At 41.7% G+C, this 25,579-nt stretch overlaps 1 protein-coding gene across 2 annotated transcripts in view; it reads right to left on the bottom strand.

Annotated features, from left to right (window-relative positions):
• Positions 1–25,579, bottom strand: part of prkg1b (protein kinase cGMP-dependent 1b) — a 58,302-nt gene that overhangs the window by 9,480 nt on the left and 23,243 nt on the right. The window contains exons 3-10 of one of the 2 annotated variants that reach the window (XM_012879098.3): positions 15,855–15,968; positions 10,367–10,472; positions 9,985–10,048; positions 9,825–9,902; positions 9,644–9,738; positions 8,962–9,027; positions 8,265–8,339; positions 1,909–2,005 (exon numbers count right to left, since the gene is read on the bottom strand). In XM_012879098.3, the coding sequence (XP_012734552.1) occupies positions 1,909–2,005; positions 8,265–8,339; positions 8,962–9,027; positions 9,644–9,738; positions 9,825–9,902; positions 9,985–10,048; positions 10,367–10,472; positions 15,855–15,968 (695 nt within the window). Of the gene's footprint in view, positions 1–1,908; positions 2,006–2,124; positions 2,881–8,264; positions 8,340–8,961; positions 9,028–9,643; positions 9,739–9,824; positions 9,903–9,984; positions 10,049–10,366; positions 10,473–15,854; positions 15,969–25,579 lie in introns of those variants that run through there. The other variant, XM_012879101.3, reaches the window with a different exon arrangement.

Here is a 25,579-nt window from a genome sequence, read left to right on the forward strand (position 1 = left end):
GTGTTCTTTAGTTCCTTGGTTCCCCAGTGGTCTCTAGCCCTTTGGTTTCCCCAGGGTTTTCTAGCCCCTTGGTTTCCCAGTGTTCTTGACCTTTTGGTTCTTTGGTTTCTTGTTTTGACTCGTGCCCGCCGTCCTGAGACCCCCTCCCCCCACCCAGGGTAAGAGGTTCTGAGCCGTCCGGTGTTCGGCCTTGAGGGGGGGGTAGTGTCATGGTTTAAGTTGTCTGGCCTCTTTCTTGTTTTTTAGTTCACCCAGCTCTCCCTCCCACAGCCATTAGTCACACCTGTTGGTAATCAGTCAGATGCATTTCACCTCCTAGTCTCCCTATTTAAACCTCCCTCTGCCTCACTTTAGTGCTGGTCCGTCTTCTGAATCATCCACTCCATGCCAGTCCTCGTCCTCGCCTTGGAAGGTCGATTTCTGTTTTCAGATTTAAGGTTAGTTTGCCTCGTTGAAAGACTTTGTGCCTCACCGTTGTTCCTGGGAAGTTCTGCTCTGTGTTCTAGTGTCCCCAGTGATTTGTTAAACTGACTAGCCGCTCTGAGAAGGCTCTGCTCAGTGCCACCCCACTCAGCGTTGTTGGACTCTCTCTCTCCTGGCCGTCAGCCCCTGCCTTCACCCGCACCCCTGAGCCGTTGTATTCCTGCACCTCTGGTTACATCTTCCATCAGTCATCTACCCTTCAATAAACCTCTCAAACTTTTGTCCTGTGTGTGTTCTGAGTTCATCAATAAACAAATCCTGACACCTTTCTGGTTTCTCAAAGTTAAAAACTCAGATAATATGGTTCAAGGACACGTATGGTGTACAGTCTGAGGAGTGTTCAGGCTGTAAACAACTCCCAGTGCTTTCTTTAGATAATGACACAATCCTCTATTCCTGGATGGATTCTCCACGTCAAGTTATCTGAGCTCCAACCAGTGACCCCCCACCCTCCAATTCTGCCAGCACCAATGGAAAGTCACCGGGAAATGGAGATGGGTTTCCACTCACAGAGTTTTCCAGCAAAGGACTTGAACTACTTCGGTTTGGTTTTATTGGAACCTTCCTTCTTTATTAGACATATAGATATTTTTATTGACCGCTTTTAACAGCTTTTATTTAATTTTATTTATTTTTATCTAATACTGTGATTCCTGCAACCTGCCTAAAACAGAAACCCTTCTGAAACGTTTAGTTCCATGCTGACGTAAAGGTAGCAGAGGAACCTGTTGCAAAAAAGATAAAAAAAGTTACATTTTCAGTTATGATGATATCATTTGCGATCAGATCAGACAGGGTGGTCTGAAGGTCAGAGGTCACCTCTTTCCTCTCAGCACAGAGTTACGCTAAGAACAACTAAAAATACCTCAGGAGGAGACCCCAAGCCTGGAATCCAATCTGTTTTTGGGCAAACCCTTAGCAGGGCTTTCCCTTTAACCAACAGTCACCTCCAGCACCGCCTCCTGCGGTAAAGACACCCAACTCCTTGAGCTGCAGTGCGTCAACAAGCTTATCCCTCCATCCCTTAACCTGTTCTGGTCCAGGACGGCAGGTCTATGATCTCTCAATCACATGTGTGCTGGTTTCCAGTTACTAGCACGGATACTATAAAGTTAGCGCAAATATCACAAAGTCACAATGAAACTGTTTTATGGTACATTTGATTTTTGAATTTTCACATTATTGATCTGCTGTTGCTGCGTTTGTAACTCCAAATGAAGAACTGGTATCAAAGTTTAAACTGGTTCCTCCTGAAACTAATATGACCAGTTAGAGACTGGTGTGGAACAAATCTCTCACTTCCAGGTTTTGGTTCGTTTTTAGATTAGAATATTGATCTCAACCAACAGATCTGATTAAAACTGTAAGCTTTTCAGGGTGAAAATCGCTGGTCTTAACTAGGAACATGTGAGGATCGAAACGTACCAGTTCAACTCGTCCAAAGCCTCCAACTCCCAGCGTATCAATGATGTTGAAGTCATTGAGCTTTACGTTGGAGAAGAAGGCGTTCTCGGCTTCGTACCTGGACAGGTAAACACACAATCACATGATGGGAATGTCTCTACAAATGGATCATTCTGATATAGAGTTCGAGCAGATGAAAAAAAACTGTCCAGTTAATCAACGACCCGGCTGTCCTACCTGCAGCATTTAATCACGCGGAAGAATGGAAATTTCTTGGAAGTCTGGATGGAGAAAGAGGTGATGGGGAAGGAGTGCGAGGGAGAAGGAAGGCTGGGGAGGCGTTCCCTCTGCCGCCTCACCGGGATGGGAAGCAACTCTCTCATCTCCAAACTTCACTCGATAAAATGGATTAAAAAGATAGCGCTCCTCTTGAACAGAGTGGCTGAATCAGCCGTTAATCGTTTGATGAATATTTAGGAATGAAACTTAAAAAAGCAGGATCCTGCAGCTGTTATGAACTGAACTGCAAAAAGATCTCGGAACCTCACGAGAACGTTCGGCAGAGCGTCTGTAAGAGAGCCGTCTCAAACGATGAGCTCCACGTCCAGTTTACATGGTGTGGGTAGTACCGATGGCAGCAGTGGACCTGCAGAGTTCTGCTGTGGAGGTACCGGCGTGGTGGTGAGAGTGCCGGGTCCTCCGAAGGTTTTTGCATTAAGCTAGAGAAAGAGGCTGATCCTGAAGTGAATAAACTGCCGTCAGAATCCAGGAGAGACTGAAAACAGCATCACCTCCGCTGAAATCACTTTTCTGTTTTCTGACCGATACAAAGAGAGCAAAAGCGCCTATAGTGGAACGGTTAAACTGAGGACGCTTTCAGGACTGTAACCCTGACCCAGAGAGGTTCGTCTTTTCTGCCCAAACGAGCCTCGCTTCTGCAGAGGCTGACTCCTGCGGGCTGGAAATGAGAAGACGACCCCAATGGTGGGAGTTGCCGCAGCTAATGGGTATTTTTAGGAGGTGGAAACATTGCTCAGAGGTTGAGCCACTAAAGGAAGGTCAGTTATCAAAGAGGCTGGGCTGAGTGTCAGGAGGCTGCAGCACAAACTGTCCTGACCTAAAAACCACAGGACGCCCAGGTTTCATTTTCAGGGATTACGGGAGTTCCTCATAGCTTCCTGAGCATTTCTGTACCCGTGGATCCACTGTGGGGTTGAGCTTACTTCTGCCTTAAAAGTGAAGGAGGTCATTCTATGCCAATCCAAAAAAGGTTAAAAAATAAAACAACTGAACTTCTATTCTGAATCTGAAGACGTTTCGCTTCCCACCTAGGAAGCCTTCTCAATTCATAATGCATGGCTCAACACAGGAGCCACGAGCCGTGCGTCTGTGGAGACCTCTCCACAGGAGAGCTACCTCCTCAGGACAAGACTCAGCCGTCCACCTGCACCTCAAGGATAAAGGACACTCTTTTGAGGACTAAAATATTCACATTTTGGACAGAGAAAGCAGATGGTTTGAGAGGGAAAAGCAACTTTGAACAGAGGAGGAGGGCTCAGGTTTCAACTTTCAAAAACCCTACAACACACAATAGGTTTGATTCCTGCCAAGTTTCACCCTAACTCACACCTCCGTGCATGTGACCACAACATTCCTCCAGTGAGCCAGGCAAACGATGAGCCTAACGAAGTCCATTTGTTTTATTTTTTAACCTTTTTTGGATTGATCATGACCTGGATGAATGAGAATCTTCACCAACTTGATTCTATATCCACAAACAACACAGGGGTTTACCATCTGACGTAGCTGAGCGCAGATCATCCTCTGAACTTCTTAAACAAGAACTGGCCAATAACTGCAGCCTAATGTTCCAACATCTCCATGTCTAACCAGAGTAGCCAACTGTAAGCTAAGAAACAATGAACAGTATTGTCACCATAGCACCAACCATCCCTTTGTGCACGAAGGTCATTATAGTCCAAAAAAGATCTGAAGCATAGCCATCCAACGAGTAACACATCACAAAACAAATCATTTAGTCAGAGGGAAAAAAAGAGAAGGAAGATTATTCAGTGGAGTTGACATCCCGGCAAATTCACCCTAAGATCAGAGTATGCATTGCTCAGTGAAATGACAAAAGAAAAAAAATACAAGAGCTCCATCACAGACTCTTAACAACTTAAGTCAGCGAGCAAAAAGCTCATTAAAACACAGTTGGAAAAGATTGAACAAGAAAAACGTGTTTGAAGTGGGCTTCTTCTCTCTAAAACACAATAATGCAGTATGAGTTTGATTTAGAAAGCTGCATTTTCAATGAAGCACAAGACTTTAGGAACCAAACCCTTTGAACAGATCAGACTAAAGTAGAGACCGTAATGCACAGGATATCTGCACTAACACCTCATACTAAGGAATAAAACATGGTGGTAGATGTCTAATGACCGGGTCCTTTTCTGCCTCTTGACCCTTTGTGATGCCAAACAATTCTGGAGTAAAATGGGATGCTCTCTGTCCAACACTGAAAAGCTTGCCTATACTGGATCATCAACTGAACAACGATCAGACACAGCAGTACGTAGTTCTACCACAGAGTGGCTGAACAAAAAAAAAAAAAGTTATGTGAACGGTCTTAAATTAGTTGGTGATGTTAAGAAACGGATTATGAGCTCAGAGAACCTGAAGCACAGACAAGGATAAGTCAGACACAGCAGAGCGAAACAGCAGCTTCATAAAGCTCATATTAATGGAGGAGATTCAATATCAAGAAAGTGAGAAATTTTGCATTGTTTTAGCAGTTTCTATCCTTTTCATGTTCTTATCGGACAGTGTTTGAGATGATTAGTAATAATTCCAATATTATTCTAGGTTTATTTTTTTCTGCGGTCCCAAGATATTTATCATTCCACAAACAAACCCTGCCAGTTAAGGACTAACATAAACTCTCCCTGCATGTCAGAGAGTCTTTCAGCCAGCTCTGATCAACAGAAGAAAAAAAATTAATTCAGGTTACTGGATAGAACAACGTTCAGCTCACACAGAGCACCGAAGGACAAACAAACACTCAGGTTGCGTGCTCGGTTTTCTGTTTACCGTTGCCATAACGACAGCTGTGACTGACAGCTAGCGCCTGGTTTGTGAGCATGTGCCGCATCAAACCTATACCATAAGAGGAAACATGAGAGCATCCAGCTACAGGACTGGCAGTCGACTGACACCTGAATGTTACTGTATATCTGGTTGTTTACAGCAGCAGCTGAATCCTGATTGGACGGGTGTCCACGGCCCACAAAAGCCTCTGGTGCTTGTCATTTCTCCACCTGGTAAAGTTAAGGCTGAATTAAATTCCATCTGCTTCACGGGGACTTCTTAAAGGGAAAGTCATCGATTAAATGTTTAGCTTTACATAAAAAAAAGCAGTCACATTCTAGTTTATGACTAACACTACATAGAGCAGGTTATTGTTTCTGCATTTTAAAATTCCACATGAAATCCGAATAAAAATCTCAGACTGACGTTTAAAGAAACTGAACTCATAACCAGGACAGAACTGGTAATCAACTTTAAAAATATTATTAATATGGTGAATAATATTGGTGATATTTACCTTTTTTTATATGTGTATGTTTAGAAAATATCATTAGAAATGTTTAAGGACTCTAATTTGATGTTTAAATATCTTTCTGCTGGTTAGATTTGGAAAATAGCCTGTCACTGAGTCATGCTTTCATTTTGAATTCTTGATATTCTGGCTAACAGAAGTATTTTCTCTGTTGGAGTCAACAGCATACAGAAACGATCCTGACTAACATTCTTCCAACAACCCCATCTCTGTCCAGCAACTTTTATTTTTGCATTTCCAGATGGATGTTGAGATGGGTACATCTATGTTTAATAACTGAAAGGATATTCTAATCAAATATTCAAAATATTCAATATAATAGCTAAAGGTTGATTGAAATATCAATTCAATCTGAAAAACTCACACGGAAAGAAGAGACAATTAGAAGAATTTATTGATACAATATTTTAAGACTTTGGCGCTCAGACCTCGGCAGGAAACATTCACGCTGAATTATACTTCAATATGCATAAGCAGGTGTATGAGAATAGGAATGATCCCCCAGGCCTGAAACTGGTGGTGGAGTGGAGATAGAAGAAGTTGGTTCAGTCCATATGATGATCTGTTTGAGCTAGATGTCCAATTTGATAAACACAGGTTTGCATGATTGTCCATGATGAGCAAGCTTGAAGCGACTGTGGAGAGGAAAAACTCCCCTTCGGGAAGAAACCTCTGGCAGAACCAGGCCCAATATGGCGGTCTTCTGCCAGACCGATTGAGACAGCAAATTCTGTAGAGTCCAGGAGGAACTACACTCTAATAGGAACAAGGTTGTAGGAGCACATAGGAAAGCCAGATGGAGCTGCTATGATGGTGGAGAAGGGGATGGAGGTGGGTTGAATCCAGTCAGCAGAGTCCAGATCAGACATCGCACAGCGACTGCTTGCTTGCTGGGTAGAAGTTGAGCTGGATTTGAAGTTCTTTTAAGACGAATCCAGGACACTGATTGGCTTCGAGGAGGAGCAGTTCAAAGCTGATTGGCTTGCGTCGGAGGCGAATGAGTCCCTGATTGATGGAGGTAAGCAATGAGTTTCTTCAATTGAATTTCTGCTTTAGCTCCATTTTATGTCTGATGTTTTGATTAGTTATTGAATAATTTTTGTTGCGTTTAAATGAAGCCGAGGTGAAAATTCAACTGAAGAAACTGAATTACTTACATTCATCCAATCAGAGGCTCATACGCCTCCGACGCAAGCCAATCAGCTTTGAACCACACCTCCACGAAGCCCAATCAGCATGTAGAGTTCATCTTAAAAGGTCTTCAAATCCACGTCTCAGCCTGCTACCCAGCCAAGCACAAGCAGTGGTTGCACAATGTCTGATTTGGACTCAGATGACCCGGATTCAACCCACCTCCATCCCCTTCTCCACCATCGTGACCAAGCTCCATCTGGCTTTCCCATGGTGCTCCTTCAACCTCGTCCCTATCAGAGTGTAATTCCTCCTGGACTCTTACTGCATTCCCTGTCACATCTCAATCGGTCTGGCTGAAGACCGCCATGTTGATCCTGGTTCTGCCAGAGGTTTCTTCCCAAAGGGGAGTTTTTCCTCTCCACAGTCGCTTCATGCTTGCTCTTCATGGACAGGTTCATACAAACCTGTGTTTATCCAAGGTGGACATCTATCTTTCTGGGTCCCTGAGTGAAGCATTGGTATAGGTTCACCCAGTCTACTGGATCTCACCAATACAACTCAAGCAGATTGTCTCGCCAACCAGCGTTTATGGAATGAACAAACTTCATCTATCTCCACTCCACCACCGGTTTCAGGCCTGGGGGGGAACACCCCTGTTCTCGTTCACCTGCTTATGCATATTAAAGTAAAATTCAGCGCTAATGTTTCCTGCCGAGGTCTGAGCGCCAAAGTCTTAAAATAATTGTATCAACAAAATTACTTTAATTGTCTTTTCTTTTCGTGTGAGTTTTTCAGATTCAAATCCCCATTAACTCTAAGTGTGTAATGCATTTATCAAGCCATTTAGCTATTTCAGAATTTACTTTTTGAACATAATAGAAATATCCATTACTGTACCACATTGGGGAAATTCAGGTGTATGTGAAGAAAAGAGCAAATTAACGATGTAAGAAAAAAAAAACCCTGGAAGGACTGGTTCACACATATGAAGTTACTGCTGAGGAACGTGAAGGGGCTTAACGGTACACGACCTCAGATTACATGCTTGCTTTTACTTCGGTATATACTCAAATTATTTGATCAAACGGCGGCAGCTTGTGTGATTAAAAAACTGATTAAACCATTTTTTGAAGAAAACGCAACAGGATCACATGCTGTGAAACCAGCTATCTCTATCAACACATCGGATGAGCTCATGGGCACACAGGGAGAACTGATCCCTGGACTTTGCGCAGTCATAGTGGGTTTGGTGGCGCTGGCACATCTAAAGGGGTGTTTTTGATGCAACTCCTACACCACTGACATGTTTTATCCCTTTAGAACAGAGTAAGTCCATTTAGCTCTATAACGACCCCTCTGAGTTCCACTCCATGCCTCTTCACTTATAAAAGCCTACACGAGCGTCCCAGATGGGAATAGTGCACAGCCAGAGGGAGGTGAATGAGAGGATCATCTTGACACCAGCACAATAGAGCTGTTTTGTGGTGTAATGATGGAGCTGTGAATGTTCTCTTTGATCAACAATGTTTTTTTGATGAAATCAAAAAGCTCAGCTGAAAGCGCTTCATGTCAGAGTAAAAAAACTTCCTGACGATGCCGTAGACCTTTCCTGTCAGGAACCTACTTGGCTTTGGCTTCCGCATCCTCGTAGACTTTATTTGAGACGTCATCCAGTCCGCCAATCAAATGCTTGAAGGAGCTGAAGAGAGAGGAAGAAATAATCACTCAATTTATCAAAATGAGGACATACATGAGGCGCACGAGTCCAGTTTGGAACATGGAGGACAGAGCCCCAATAGAACTGAAGTCAGTGAGGATTAGTGTTACATTGTTAGGATGAGTTTTTTTTCCTCAGGCAGAGAGGAAAGGCTCTGAGAGCCATGGTGGAACCATTCTGGACTCAGATTGCCTCAAACTGTAAAATGTTTCTAAGAGGACCTCAGCTGTCCAAAAGGAAAATAAATATATGGGACTGAGTTTAAAGACCTATTGCAGAACCAGAGCTCCCTCTATGGGCAACATTAGCCAATGAGGAGCAAGTGAAGAAACACAAGGAACACCAGATGCCCCAATGCATTCTGGACTATCTTAAGGCAGGATTTACTGTTAGGTTGTAATAAGTATGTAGTTTTCCCAGAAAGCCAACAGAGGGCAGTATCAACTTAGCAAATCTGCAACAGCTTTTCCCACTATTTAAATCTATTGTTCAGAGCAAGGTCCGCTTTAAAGCAGCATGGTACAAAGAACTGGGCCCAGAGCGAGTGGACCCGTCAGCTGTGAATCCAGGAGGGTTTAGTTCTGAAACAATGGGGATCGCTCACTCTCTGTCGATGACCAGGCAGGTGACGGGCTCAACAGCAATCACGTTGGCGGTTCTCACGTCTTCCCTGGGAACACACAAATGCAATATTGTTGGAGACAAAACCATCAGCCTGATAGGCAACATCCTCATTCAGAACACAGGAGAATCTACCATAAAGTTTTTATTTTAAATAAACTGTCTGAGATAAATTCAACTGTGAAAAACTTTAATGAAAACCTACATATTTCCTCTCTTAAAACTACAGCATCCCAACTCACCAAACCTTTTCATCAACTTAAAACATCCATGTTTTAGAACTTTTAAAAAAAACGGACCTTGTGTTTTTCATCCTCAAAAACAGAGATGGAGCTAAGATTGAAAAGCTGTGAGTGAGAACCATTCCCTCTATACTGCTTCCACAAAGTGTCCGCAGTGTGTGAAAAACCTGTTCCAAATTCGGCAAACTGTTCAGCTTCATGAACATGAACATGGAGTCAGGCAGTGAGCTGTCCATCAAACCCATAATAGGGAGTTGAGTCTAATGGACCGAGAGACAGAGAGCTGGTTTGATGGAACATTGTAGAGCAGGAGGCATAGAAAGATGGATGGATGGATGGATGGATGGATGGATGGATGGATGGATGGATGGATGGAGCTGAAAGGTTGAGGGTCATTGGTTGTCTCGAGTCAGGTGGTATTACCCTTGGAGCGCTCGCTCTCCAAACCAGTCCCCTCTGCCGAGCTCCCTCAGGTGAACTGGCTCCTGATTGGCTAAATCCCCCTTAGTCACGTTCACCTGGCAAGACGCGTGGTTAAAAGGCAGGTCATCTTATGCATAAATAATGATGTCACCAGCAATGAGGAAGAGGAGGGTGGACTAACCTTTCCCTTGCTGATGATGAAGAAGGTGTCGCCTCGTGCTCCCTGTCGGATGATGTACTCTCCGTCGTCATAGTGAGTCTGGGCACAGAGAAAAGTGGCTGATTGGACAATTTAGAAGAAGAAGAAGAAGAAGAGATGGTGATTATGATGATGGACTCACCTCCTCCATGACATCTGCCAGTTTACTCAGAGTTTCTTCAGTAAGACCCTGGAAAGTTGGAACACTGCAAAGAAATAAATAAATTCTTAATCGGTCACATATTCTGTATTTAGGAAGTCTGCATTGCTTCAGTTGGTGTGTGTGGTTTCCGCCGTGCTTCTGAACACTAAATATTCAATATGAAATGTAAAAAAAAATAAAATAAATCACATGTAACTTTTCTCAGGAGTCTGCACACAGCAGCTTCAGCTTCATAAGATAAATGTTGATCTGGATCATTTTTGCAGTGCATGAGAATGAGTTGAATGAGCGAAATTTTTGAAACTGGGTTCTGCAGCCACTGGCTCATGGTGTCAAGAGCTCATCTTTCTTAGACAATCACCTCTTCAGGAAGTCCATGTATTCAGAATGTTTGATGAGGCCGGTCCTCATCATGATGGTCTGAAAGCACTGCCGGTCGATGGCCCACAGCTTCACATGGGTCAGAGCTGAAACACAGTTAGAGCTGAAACACACTGGAACTGAAGCAGCAGATATTCAGCTTCACATCAGTCAGAAGTTATTAACATAGTTTCGATGGATGAGTGGATCTGGATGTTACACAGAGCTGCTGACTCTGCATATAGATGGTTAGACCTTTGCACACATATTCATATGTGCACAGTATAAGTGTCTATTGCCTTTTAGGATGATCTTTAATCCACCAGATGAGACCGGAGTAAGTGCCACGCCATGTGCGCACCATATGCACAGCTTGTCATGGAAACAGTTCACATCCTTGTGGAAATGTCAGGTGTTCAAAGCTGCCGACCAGGGGTAATTAGGCGTTCAGGTTGGGTTTGCGACCAAAAGATAAACTTTAATATGAACTGGAATGCGTTTACTGTGCGCACCGAGTTGAAGTCGTTGCTTAGTAACAAATTCTAGTGTGTTTAACAGCAGCGGACTTTTCTATTTAACGGAAAAAAAAAAAAAAAAAACATCGGACCTTGGTTTCACATCCCTCAGCTTATTTAACATGTCTGTGAACATTAACCAGTCTGTCTTTAAGCAGTGGCATATTTCAGGCGCTTGGCAACATCTCCGATTTGAGATCTGCAGAGATCCATGTTCCTCAGGTTGGAAGAAACCTCAGCTCAGACAGAGAAACGCCGCCACATGGAAGCTCGATTTATCCCTGAGCGAGCAGCTTGACAAGAGAGAAACAGAGTTTAGGGAAGAATATGGATTAAGCCGATGGTTTTATTTGTAAGACATAAAATTATTTAAAAACCATTAGGAAAAATGTAAGAAAATGCTTGAAGTAGTTAAATGGTGTTACTTGAAATGTGTCCTGAAACTGAGATCAGATTACGGTGTCTCACTCTGTTGATGAAACCTTTGTGTTTTAAAACGAGGTTGCGGAGTGAAGCATCACTCACAGAGATCATCTTTGGTTGTAGACACATGAGTAGTTTCAGCCCGAAGTCAATCAACCAATCAAGTTGCTTAAAATAGATCCATGCCATGGAGGAGTCAAACAGCAGAATCTGATCTGAACAAGCCCAAATCACCGCAACAACCTAGCTGCTCCATGTGGAGACTTCATGCATCCACAGTGACACGTGTTCGGTTCGCCAGAAAAAAACAGAACAAAGGATAGGGGGATGAGAAATAACTGTGACTGAAACGCAGCAGAATCTTCATTCTGCAGAGGAATCTGTGATAGTTTCGGTTTGTGGCACAGAATCCTTCGGTTCGGAAATCTCCGAGGGAGACGCGGAACACGAAAACCTGACAGAACCAGACAGAACAGAAGGAAGGAGGGAGCAAAACACATGGGAGAGGGATGAAAAAGCAGAAAAGGAAGAAGCAAATAAAAATAAAAAGACGGCATAAGGAATAGTTTAATCTTAAATAGAGTGAATTAACCAAAAAAAAAAAAGTTGTGTTGAGAAACCAACAGAGGAAAGAAATGTATCTACTTAAAAAAAGGAGACAAAAAAAAATATGGTAAGACAACCAGATGGAAACAGGAAGATAAAGTTTGCAAAGCAGAGAGGATAAAGAAAAGCCCAAAAGGGATACATGAAAGGAAAAGAATAAAAGGAAAACAATTAGCATAAAAATAAGAAAACAAACCGTTTATCAAATGTTAAACCTGCAGACAAACCCCGGGGATAAAAATAACTCCAGGCTCAGTAACTGAAGGAAAGTCTTCACAAATGCACAAAGGTTATCCACAACTTATTACATCCTATAATCCTCAACAGGTCCACTGACAGACAAACCCGGCTGCCATGGTTACAAGGCATCCACCTAAAGTTGCTGGCAGTTACTGTGGAGACACAAGAACTCAGAAACTTCCTGCACTTTAATGATGTTTGTGTGCGAGAGAGACTGTGGCTTTAGCAGCACATTTATTTCCGTCAGTCAACAGCAGTGAGGATGGCTTTCTGATGCTCTGTCACTGCGAGGCCTCCAGGCTGCGTGGCGGGGGGGAAATAACTACGTTCAGAGGTTAACTGAGTCTTTTTGTCTGCGTGGAGGTCCAGAAGGCAGAACATTAATGCGTAGAGCTCAAACTGTGTCACTGTGTTTATGGAAACATGAGCGAGTGTGAGGAGAGAGAAGCTCTGCTCGGTTATAAATAAACTCTGTGTTATATACGGGCGTTATGTGAAGAGTTTTCTGTGGGTAAGAGCTCAAATCCCCGTTTCGTGCTGAAAAATCGAAATGATTATCTGAGAGCCATAAATGTAGTTTTTCCAAAGAGAAACACTTTATAACTGGAACCTGAAAACAACAGTGAAATGTGAAAACACATAAAGAAAGAACTGACTGACAGTATTCTGGCTTAGAACATTTGAAACCTTGTGATTCTGAACCCGTTGGTCTGAACCTGTTTGGTTCTACATTTGGAAGGATGTTGGGGTCTGATGATGGACCCGGATATGCTGGTGGATTCTGAAGGGTTTTCCCATTAATGGTCTCCATTTCTTGTTCAGAAGCAGTGTCTAACTTAGCACTAGATATCTCTAACCCAAAAAAAAACTGTATGAACATCAAACCTGTTCTGGTCCAGATAAAAAGGAGAGAAACCTAATGAAGACCTGACAGAAAATAAAAACTAGTTGAAGCAGAATGAATTTTTTGTAATATCCTCCAGCTGTCTATTTTATTGTCTCCAGTTGCATTTTCAATGTTAAATACAGAAACTCATGCAGCTGCATTTACAACAAATTTTTTAAGGGTCCTTTCCCATATGAAGAGATTTATAACTGTTCAAACCTTCTTGGATAACAATGAATTTTGAAAACCTAGTTCCAGTGTGAAGGGATCATTATGTAAACATCTTATAAATTAAACTAAACTGGTTTCCCCCTGCTGCATGTATCAAGTCTGCTCTAAGATATCAACTCAGAAACTACAGAATTTATATTTGTGCACCAAAGGCTTCCGCTTCCCAACCATCAGTTCTTTCCTAGCTATGTAGGAGGATTCTACATCCAAAATGTGTGTTTTTTCATTGATAACTTTGAACTGATCATACTGATGCACTGAAGCCTTGAACTGTTTTATGTCACTATTAAAAATATCATAATAACTATAAATTTAACTTTGTTCTCCTCCTCGAAGCTAACAGGCAATTGGCTTATATTTTATTCAAAAATAGCACGTTAAAAAATACAGTTCAAACCCTTTTCATTAACCAATGGAAAAATATTAGCAAAAAAGCATCCGAACCCTTCGAACAATTGCTGATCAGCTTTTTTGCGTGTTTCCACTGGTACATCGATTTCTTTATCTTTCATTCAGAAGAAACATGTTGATAAAATTAAGAATACTTTAAAGGAGCCTAGTCATGTATTTTGACCATAAAAACATGTTTTTTGTATCCAAGCGTTCGTCCTGAGAGTATTTACTTAGTCCCTTTTGAACATGCATGGGGGGCGATCAGCAGACATAAACATTGTTGGGCTATCTGCTGACAGTACCGCAGAGCCATCAGAAAGCAAGATGGCGACAATTGACACAGCTAGTGTAAGATCCAGTAGTCTGTCCTGCAATGCCTCGCAGCAAAGTGACAGCTTGGCATGGTCCTTGATTAATATTTGCATGCAGAATATCATGCTTCTGGTCACGTGGTCTTGTTATGATAAATATACACAAAAGCACTTTGTTTACTGACAAATCAAGCAACAAAAAAAGGGTAAAACTCAGAAATGAAATATAATAAGTCAACAAGGCGCGATAATTTAATCAGAAAACCTATGTGTTCAACCAGAGTGTGCTACTGGTGCAGAAATTCATAAAATCGTAGTATGTCACTAAGCCCCTTGAAACATAAACCTGTGAGCGGTTTGAATCATTTTGGACCTAACTGTGTTTAGACAGAACCTTACAAACAGTACACAGTACAACTGATCTCCCTACCAAAGTGTCTCTCTGGAATAAAGTGCATCAGAACAAAGATCCCCAAAGCTGGGGCTTTGACTCAATGTTGGGTCTTGAACCTCGAAGTGGAAGGGTCCTGAGATCAATCGCTCCATTCACTGTCTATATTTCTCCTTACAGGGACATCGGCATGCTGAAGTCTATCTTTAGCAGAGGCAGAAGTACACCCAGGGCAGGTCACCAGTGCATCCAGGGCGACACAGAGAAACACAGGGCCTTTTTGCTACCAACTGCTCCACTGTGGAGCCAAGCGTCCTCAGATGGTACCAGGCAGCCCCATCTGAGGATGGCTTAGTAGAACCGTTGGCTTAGGATAACTTGCAGCAACTTTTAACCTGTGATAATCAGGGTCATATGTCTATGCCGGTTTTACTTTTAGGTAAACAAATACAATTTTGAAAACCCCAGAATAGATCAGAGGGATTTGAGTCTGTGCAATGGGGTTGAAGAATCAAATCAAATTTAATTATAAAACTGCAGATTAGAGCCATGTGGGTGAAACAGAGCAAATTAAATGCAGTGGGCCCAATGTGTCAGTGTGAGAAACAAGCACAAAGCTTCATAAAATGCAAACAAATCATGTGAAACCCGGCCCTGTTGCCAAGAGACGCACAGGTGCCAAAACGGGTTGGCCGGACCGGATGGTGTTGCCTGGCAACAGCTGCTTAGCGATCGTTCCACCAGGAAGAGCTGACAGGAAGTTGGAATCGCACACTTTAGACACACGGTGCTGTTGGATGGTGTTCAGCCTTGTTTCTCGTGCTGAACTCAGATCAGCTCCCTCTGGATGCTCAACTCTCCCTGCTCATTGGTGAAGAAAACACCGGCAGAGAAGCTGATTCCAGAAGCAGTGATTCAGTTTCTCCACTCAGACACGGTGGTTGAAATCAGATCAGCTGGGAACACACTCAGAGTCTCCAACAGTTCCTTTGGATTTCCTCCTTATCAGGAAGAAAATCTCACTGAATCCCAGAAGAACTCCCACCACAGAAACCCCATATGTCCTCCCATTAGACAGTCCAAAGCTAATGCTGCAAACTAAAATAATTCAGAAATCAAAATTTAAGCCTGCAGGGCTGGAAGGAGGGATGCCACTGTTGTTTCAGTTTAACCCCCCGCAGAGATGTTGATGATATCCAGGCAAACATCTAATTTAATCAGCGACAGTAAACTGTCAGCTGGTTTCAGCACAGGAAGAAAACAACAACAGAGGATATTTTTCAATTTTATTTAAATTATGTCTCTTTTCCCCTGTTTTCAGTCTTACGAGAGGAATTAAACCAGTCTGATCAGGTGTTTCTACACGATCTCCTTACTGATCTTTTCACTGAGGTGAGAAGATGAAAAGGAGAAAGAACTGTGGGTTGGACTGGGAGTTTTCACAAGGTTGTTCTTCCTGATTCGACCTGTGGGATCTCTAACGGCATACTCACTCTTGACTGTAGCGGTGCGGGTGCAATTGTAGAGGATGGCCAGCTCTCCGAAAACTTTCCCAGGTCCCATTGTGCACAGCTTCATCCCCTCTTTGGTCACCTCCACCTTCCCATCTGGGTCAGACACACAGAGCATAAACTGTCACTGTCCAACAAACGTTGGTGTCCATTTGCATCATGGGAAGTTTTTGAAATATAGAAACTTTCTCATACTCATGAAGATCTCAGTGATCAGGGTGGATGCTTTAAGTAAATATAGATCATAAAACTAGATCCACCTGCAGGTCGACAAAGTACGCACAACATTTATTTCAGACAGACTCAATAAACCAATAGGAATTCCGCTCAGAACCCCAGGATGAAAACTGCATACGAAAAAAAACATAATGCGAAAGTTGAGGTTATGTTTAATGGCAAATTTTCCAAGTTGGGATTCATTCCATTTTCCATTTTTAAGACCTGGAAACTTCAACAATCCAGAATAAATGAGAAGCAACAAAAACACAAAAGATGGGTTGATAAAATAGACTCAAGCTTTCCATGAACACCTGCATGATTTCTGCAGTAATCTTCTTTCAGTTATGATCTAGACCTCATAACCCCTGGTAAGGCTTTGCTTTTTGGGTCAAGCTCCTTATTTACAACTACAGGCCTTAGCAACTCTAATGCATCTATCTATCTCCGGGTCCCTCCTACTATCACTCGTGAACAAGACCACAAGATAACTGAACACCTCTTCCTGTGGCAGAGACTGACTCTGACCCAGAGGGAGCAGTCCACATTTTCTCCAGGTGAGAACAATGGCCTCAGATTTAGAGGGGCTAACTCTCACCCTGACTCCTTTACAATCTGCTGAAAGCTGCTCTGCTGAAGGCCAACTATGCAACATCAACTCATCATATGCAAAAAGCAAAGAAAAAATATTAAGGTTCTCAAACTAGACACCATCCTCTTTATCAGTCTTTATTGAGATTCTAACCATGCAGGGACAAGGCATAGCCCTGTTGGAGTTCTACCCACTCTGGGAACAAACTAACATATATCTCTCCGTTCATCACCCCTATAGGTGGAGAAATTAAGATGTTGGAGCTCCATTATGGGGTCACTATCAGCACTTTTTATTGCAACCATAATCCTCATCTTCCGCTGCTAGGCCTGCTTCTCCACATACCATGGATTCTGTTGCGTCTGCCACTGAGGGTCAGCAATATGCTTCAGACACAGCCACTGAGGGTCATGAAGATGTCTTACTGACTCTCCTAATTAATGTGAGCAGCGGCACCTGAGTCTCTCCAACGGCAACTCAGTCAGCCTCATTCCATTAACCTGTTTCTCTACCTTTATTTATGGGGCAGTCAGCTAGCTTCAGATTTTTGAAAGCCACTGAGGGAGTAAATGTCCAGTGTCCCTTGCCTGCCTTTTTGATCAAGTTCTCGTTCTTGGATTTCCTCATCTCACTTAGACTTAGACTTAGACAACTTTATTTGTCATTTTGTATGCACAGAGTGCGTACATCACCTTACCCTCGTCCACTTCATAGGCTCTCTGCTTTCCCACTGCAAAAAGGGAACTAAAAATAAGTGAACTTTTCTTATAATGTGTGTATTTGTCATTGATTTGAGCAGGGAAACAAGATGATCTGCCAATGGAACGAGTATTTTGACTCCTAAAATAAAAAAAAATTAGATAAACTGCACTTGAAATAAGATGACGGAGATGAGTTGTTCCTATTTTAAGTGCAAAAATCTTATTCCATTGGCTGACAAACTTATTTACCTGCTCAAATCAAGGACAAACACACTGATTTTTAGAAAATCTTGTTTATTTTTAGTTCAGTTTTTGCAGTGCTGGACATGACCTGGGCTGTTTCTCGACCATGAACATTGCCAACCCCCAACACATCTGTCTGCACCAGCTTCTCTGATTTGATTATTAATAAGCCTTTTAAAGCACAACACTGTGTCAGGTTTGAACATCGGGTTCTCTCTCTGTCTGAGCATTACAAAGATGTACATTTTAGGACGTTCTTTGGTCTGAATGAAACACCCTCAGACATCAGATTAAATGTCCTCAGATGTCAGACCATGGACAAAATAGCATCCTGAGACTTTCTAGTCTGATGCTGTGTAACTTCTGAGACTTTTTATTCTGAGGCCATCAAGTCATATGTCTAATGTTTTTTAATATTAAATGGGATGTTGTCCATGGCCTGACATCTAAGACCGTTTGATCTGATGTCTAAGGATGTTTTCTGGAGACCAAAGATATCCTAAAATGTACACTGTACCCCAGAACCACTCAGGCCATGAAGGCGTCTCTCTCTGACTTAACATTATCCATCACTGCATCTGTATTGAAAGCAATACTGCCTTTGTTATTCTACTTGGATATTTTCCTCTCTAACCTAAATACATTGCTCAAAAAAATAAAAGGAACACTAAAATAATACATCCTAGATCTGAATGAATGAAATATTGTAATTAAATACTTTGTTCTTTACATAAATTAATGTGCTGACAACAAAATCACACACAAATTATCCAAAGTATTAACCCACGAAGGTCTGGACTTGGAGCCACACTCAAAAAAAAGTGTAAAAACACACTACAGGCGGATCCAACTTTGATGTAATGTCCTTAAAACAAGTCAAAATCAGGCTCAGTAGGGTGTGTGGTCTCCACCTGCCTGTATGACCTCCCTACAACGCCTGGGCATGCTCCTGGTGAGGTGGCAGATGGTCTCCTGGGGGATCTCCTCCTAGACCTGGACTAACACATCCGCCAACTCCTGGACAGTCTGTGGTGCAACTTTGACAAACACAGGGAGAGCTGTGCAGTCCCCCAAGGAAATGCCACCCCACACCATTACTGACCCACTGCCAAACCGGTCATGCTGGAGTTTGTTGCAGGCAGCAGAACGTTCTCCATGGCATCTCCAGACTCTGTCACATCTGTCACATCTGTTCAGTGTGAACCTGCTTTCATCTGTGAAGAGCACAGGGAGCCAGTGGTGAATTTGCCAATATTGGTGTTCTCTGATAAATGCCAAACATCCTGCATGGTGTTGGGCTGTGAGCATAACCCCACCTGCAGATGTCTGGCCCTCATACGACCCTCATGGAGTCTGTTTCTGATCGTTTGAGCAGATACATGCACATCTGTGGCCTGCTGGAAGTCATTTTGCAGGGCTTGGTCAGTGCTCCTCCTGTTCGTCCTTGCACAAAGGTGGAGGTAGCTGTCTTGCTGCAGGGTTGTAACCCTCCACATCTCCTGATGTACTGGCCTCTCTCCTGGTAGTGCCTCCATGCTCTGGACGCTGACAGACACTTCTTGCCACATCTTGCAACTAAAAGTTGTAATCTTTGGACCAGAGTCCTCAAAAAATAAACTTCTTGATCAATCACTTAATCTGGGTGGCATTAACTTGGCCTCTGGTAATAAAGTAAAAAATCTTGGTGTTATTTTTGACCAAGACATGTCATTTAAATCCCTATTAAACAGGTTTCCAGAGTTTCCTTTTTTCACCTCCGGAATATCGCCAAAATTTGAAATATTCTGTCCAGGAGTGATGCTGAAAAACTAGTCCATGCATTTGTTACTTCAAGGGTGGGCTATTGAAATTCTTTACTATCAGGAAGTCCACAAAATGCAGTTCGAAGTCTTTAGCTGATCCAAAATGCTGCAGCAAGAGTTTTGATGAAAATCAACAAGAGGGATCATATTTATCCAATTTTAGCTTCCCTTCATTGGCTTCCTGTTAAATTAAGAATATAATTTAAAATTCTTCTTCTAACGTATAAATCCCTTCATAATCAAACTCCATCATATATCAGAGCTCTGATTACCCCGTATGTTCCTAACAGAGCACTTCGCTCTCAGACTGCAGGTATACTGGTGGTTCCTAGAGTCTCTAAAAGTAGAATGGGAGGCAGATCCTTCAGCTATCAGGCTCCTGGTCTGGTGTTCTTTTAGCTGTGACATCATCCAGGGAAGACAGATCACCCGCTATTACCATCTAATGTAGAACAGATTACTGGATCAATGTGTGCTTCTGTGCTTGTTTGTCTCTCTTGTTGTGTCTCTGCTCTGTCTTCTGTAACCCCAGTCGGTTGAGGCAGATGACCGTTCCGAGCCCGGTTCTGCTGGAGGCTTTCCTTCCCGTTAATGGGGAGTTTTTCTGTCCACTGTCACTTCATGCTTGCTCAGTATGAGGGATTGCTGCTAAGCCATGTACAATGCAGACGACTCTCCCTGTGGCTCTACGTTTCTCCAGGAGTGAATGCTGCTTGTCGGGACTTTGATGCAAACGACTGGGTTCCCTTATATAAGAAGTTTTTGACCAATCTGTATAATCTGACCCAATCTAATATGATTGAATTTGACTTTGTAAAGTGCATTGAGATGACATGTTTCATGAATGGGCGCTATATAAATAAAATTGAATTGAATTGAATTGATGTGCCATCCTTGATGATCTGGACTACCTGAGCCACTTGTGTGGGTTGTAGACTCCATCTCATGCTACCACTAGAGTAAAAAAAAATAGCATTCAAACGTAAGCAAAACATCAGGAAGAAAGCATAGGAATTGAGAAGTGGTCTGTGGTCACAACCTGCAGACCCACTACTTTATTGGGGGGTCTTGCTAATTAACTCTAGTTTCCACCTGTTGTCTAATTCCATTTGTACAACAGCAGGTGAAATGAATTGTCAGTAAGTGTTACATTGTGTTGTTTACGTGTTCCTTTAATTTTTTTGAGCAGTATATTTCGTTTGGTCCCAGTTGACGAAAAAAAAAAAACTAGGTCTATCAGCACAATCTGTTGATCTAATTGGCTACGGTGTTGTAGAAACTGTCCAGTCAGAAATCACACTGCATTGGTTGAGAAACTAGTCAGTCCAGAGTTTTACAGTCTGAATGTCACTTTTTTTTTTTATCTTTAAAAGATGTCGCAAGGTGTTTGGCATTTGGACTCAGACGATTCTGGCTGACATAAATGAAGACAGATTAATACAGCCGGAGACAGAAATGTCAAAGCAATCAACAACACAAATACACCTGCTGCATGTGGTCATGTGTGAGCTGAAGGATTTCCGCTGTCCACCGACATTAAACATCCCAGATAGTTTCCCCTTACTCTCAATAATCAAACCAAAGTAACGTTAACTGACATATCAGCAGCCACAATCAATAAATCAAACTGTCAATTGATCAATTCAGCATCTCACAGCAGATCAATACATTTACTTACAAGATTAAGAAGCAGTGAAATTAACAGAGAAATTAAAACAACAAACCCCACGAAGCCAATAAAAACATAAAATCCAAGACAAAAAACAAGCATTTTATTTAAATCTAAAAATGACATAAAAAGACTGGCAAGGCTTATAAGATAGATGTGTTTCCATCAAAAATCTCTTGCAAACTTTTAAAATGTCGCAAAAAGGAAAATACGCATCAGACGTTTCTCCATTTGCTGGTTTGTAGCGAATTGACCTGGCGACGCACAGCGTAACGTCGCCATACGTTGACGTTGGCTGTAATAAGCCAGAAGTAGCGGTTGCTAACTAGCACAGATATATCTCTCTTTGCAGGTGTAGAAGAAAACTCAGAGGATGTTATATTACTCATCTGTTTATCTTCTTTTTTTCCTCTTTTACCTTCCCGTTTCAGTGTCAATTGAACATGAAATAGTACCGACATAAAATCTAAGAAAGCGTCTTGCATATATAAATCAAGAGGCACACAATGGCGAAAGCAGTAAGGCTCCACTTGTGAAAGTGAAATCTGTTGAGCTCTTTTTGGCAATAAGACAGCAATTCTTATAGCCACATTGCCAGACAGTATCTACATTTATTTTTATTTATTTATTTAGTTTTGTGCTTTGCAGCCTCTTTGTAACTTTTACATTTGGTCTTAATCGGGATCTGGGTCTATTCTCTATCACATACCTTCACTACAACTGTTTGAGTCTGAGTTTTGTAGGTTCAGCAATGTAAATCGCTGGATTTAAAAAGTCTTATGTCTCAGAATTTGGTTTTGAAGATTTTAGTCTAATTAAATATCTCCCATCATTGGTTCGCTGGGGTTTATGTAGCTCTGCTACGATGAAAATGAAAGGTCTGGTTGTTTGTGTATCTGCAGAAGAGCTACAGCAGATTATTTCTCTCTAGTAACAGCTTCAATTCATGTTGAGAGGTGATGCTTCACGAAGCTTCTCTAAAGAAAAAAATACTCCAAGTTTTTTTTTTTTTTTTTTTTTACTTGTTTAGAGTGGAACATCAAATCGGCATAAAGGTTATAGGATTTTTTTCTATGAGAAACTATCAGCTTGGCATTCAGCACAAACAAACAACCAAAAACACACAGAGAAAACAATAATTAACCCTGCGGTGTCTCTAACTCACACAGCAGATGCACGTAGACAATCGTTTTATCAAACAGGATAACACACAGGATCTGTTGCAGTAATCACACGCTGTAATGATCATTGGACTGAAAAAGACACACGCAAACACAGCTTCATCACAGGCTGTAGCTGAACCCACAGAGGGTGCTCCATTATCTGATTCAGATCATCCAGCTTATGAGAAACTAAAAAAACAAACAAAAAAACGAAGAAGAAGATCAAAAGCATCTGGATGGGTCAGAAAGAATCTTTCTGCAACATTTCTAACCATCATAGTTGAGTTTCAGCAGAACACACGCTTGTTATAACCTTTTTTGTTATTAAAGATTACAGTCAGATTGACTTTTTTAGGAGACAGTTAACTTCAAAAACAGTATGAAATAATTAACTACAGTTAAAATATCTGTTTGGTTGTATCTGTGAAAGATCTGAATTAGAATGTATACATACCAGTAGTTATAATCAGGGATCATATTTACTGTGTGTTTATATTGCAAATATAAAATTTGAGTTTTTATTAGGCTGAAACTGGTGAATGACTCTATATTTTTTCCTCTGATCCCCAGAGCCTCATCCTGCTTAGGACCAAATTTGATTATGCACAGCGTTCTGTGTAATTAAGGTTCCTTGGTTTGTGTGAGTTTGATGATCCAAGAAAATAACTGGCAGAACCTGATTAATATAACCCTTGTTCAATTCGACTCAATTTGATTTTATTTATTTAGCACCAATTCACCACACATGTCATCTCGGGGTACTTTACAAAATCAACTTCAGTCATATACCCAGACAGATTGGTCAAAAAGTTTCCTATCTATGGAAACCCAGCATATTGCATCGAGTCGTGACAAGCAGCATTCACTCCTCATGAAACGGCGTAGAGCCACAGTGGACAGTTGTCTGCATTGTTGATGGCTTTGCAGCAATCCCTCATACTCAGAATGGATGAAGCATCAGTGGAGAGGAAAGTCCCGTTTAACAGGAAGGCAAAACCTCCAGCAGAAACAGGCTCAGTGTCATCTGCCGCGACCGACTGGGGGTTAGAGAAGACAGAGCAAAGACACAAAAAGCACAGAAGAGCACATTGATCCAGGAATGTTATATGGTAGTGGTGGATGATCTTTCTCCCCTGGATGATGACACAGCTAACAGAATGGCAGGCCAGGTGTACCTTCTATGAAGAGAAAAAAGAGAGAGAGAACATAAAGTTAAAACTTGAAATAACAACTAACAATGCAAAATTGGAGAACAGTAGGAGAACTCAGCAGAGTGAGAGAAAAAGATCTTGATGTCCTCCAGCAGCCTAAGCCTATAGCAGCATAACTACAGAGATTGCTCAGGATAACCTATGTCACTTTTAAGCCTAGTCTTAAAAGTAGACAGGGTGTCTGCCTCACAGACCAAAACTGGGAGTTGGTTCCATAGGAGAGGAGCCTGATAGCTAAAGGATCTGCCTCCCATTCTCCTTTTAAAGACTCTAGGAACCACCAGCAGACCTGCAGTGTAAGAGCGAAGTGCCCTGTTAGGAACATACGGGGCAATCAGATATCTGATAATTAAGGGCTTTATAGGTGGGAAGGAGAATTTTAAATTATATTCCTTGATTTAACAGGAAGCCAGTGAAGGGAAGCTAAAATTGGAGAAATATGATCCCTCTTGTTGATTTTCATCAGAACTCTTGCTGCAGCATTTTGGATCAGCTAAAGACTACGAACTGCATTTTGTGGACTTCCTGATAGTAAAGAATTACAATAGTCCAGCCTTGAAGTAACAAATACATGGACTAGTTTTTCAGCATCACTCCTGGACAGAATATTTCAAATTTTGGTCATTTCCCGGAGGTGAAAAAAGGACACCCTGGAAACCTGTTTAATATGGGATTTAAATGACATGTCTTGGTCAAAAATATTACCAAGGTTTTTTACTTTATTACCAGAGGCCAATTTAATGCCGTACTGATTAAATTATTGATTAAGAAGGGTTTTTTGCGGACCCTTGTCCAAAGATTACAATTTCTTTCTTGTCAGAATTTAAATGCAGGAAATTTAAAGTCATCCAGCTTTTGATGTCATCAAGACATGCCTGTAGTTGAAGTAATTGATCGGATTCATCAGGATTTAAGGATAAATATAGCTGAGTGTCATCAGCATAACTGTGGAAATTAATCCCATGCTGTCTGACAATTATACAACCAGAACCATATATATAGTAAAGAGAATTGGCCTCAGGATTGAACACTGTGGTACTCCACAAGTGACCCTAGAGTTTGAAGAAGATTTATTAACATGAATAAACTGGAATCTGTCAGACACATGAGGTTTAAACCATTGTAATGCTTTTTGCTTAATCCATAGGGTATGTTCAAGTCTTTCTAGGAGAATATTGTGATCTTCTGTATCAAATCAAAGGTTATTTAAATAATGGTCAGATAGTACAGGAACACGAGTTTTAAAATTCCCTACTATAATAACCTTGTCTGTGTTTCACACTAAATCAGACAAGAAGTCTGAGAACTGATCTAAAAACTGAGTAAGGGCCTGGTGGACAATACAAAAACAACAAACAGAAGAGGTTTTATTGCTTTGCAGTTTGGATGAGGAAAACTATGGGTTAAATGTACAAAAGAATTAAAGTAATTAATTTGCCTGGGACTAATTGATAAATCCGACTGAAAGATGGGTGCTACTCCTCCTCGTCAAGTAGTTCTGCTCATTTCAGCCCGGAAGTGGAATCAAAGAAAGAAGAGAAACAGGGATGAAGAATTAGGCGCTGCTGAAGGTGAACAGTGAGGATTGCAGCATTGCAACAGTGTCTCTTATTGTTGTCAAGCAAGTGAAAACACTGCAAATTCAGCAGATCAGACGTTAAATATGGCACTTCCTGGGGTCTGCCCATTTGACTTTTGAAAAAAAAATATCTTGAAATAAAAGAAATGCTAAGTTAAACTTCAACTCCTTAGTGACATAATTTAATTTACACTTGGAGGTTAGACTGGCGTCAGAGAGTCAAACAAATAAACGAGCTGGAATCCGAATTTACAGGTAAACTATAAAACTGGAGCCTAATCTCATTTTCATGTGTTTCCTCCAGTCTCAAACAAAAGACTGTCGCAATCTGGCTTTTGACTCTGCAGGAACAATAGGTGAAAACACCATGAAACTACAGACGGAAAGACGGTTGCAGACAATTTCTTTCAAAGAAGCAACAGCTCAGTACACCACCGTGCAAGCTACTAGTAATCATTCTGGGGTTTTCCCTTGCTGTCAGTCCACATCATTTATTGTACTAGCTGGATGGACAGTCAAATCTCTCCACAA

The sequence above is a fragment of the Fundulus heteroclitus genome, chromosome 10 (assembly GCF_011125445.2).
Source record: "Fundulus heteroclitus isolate FHET01 chromosome 10, MU-UCD_Fhet_4.1, whole genome shotgun sequence".
Lineage (NCBI taxonomy): Eukaryota > Metazoa > Chordata > Actinopteri > Cyprinodontiformes > Fundulidae > Fundulus > Fundulus heteroclitus.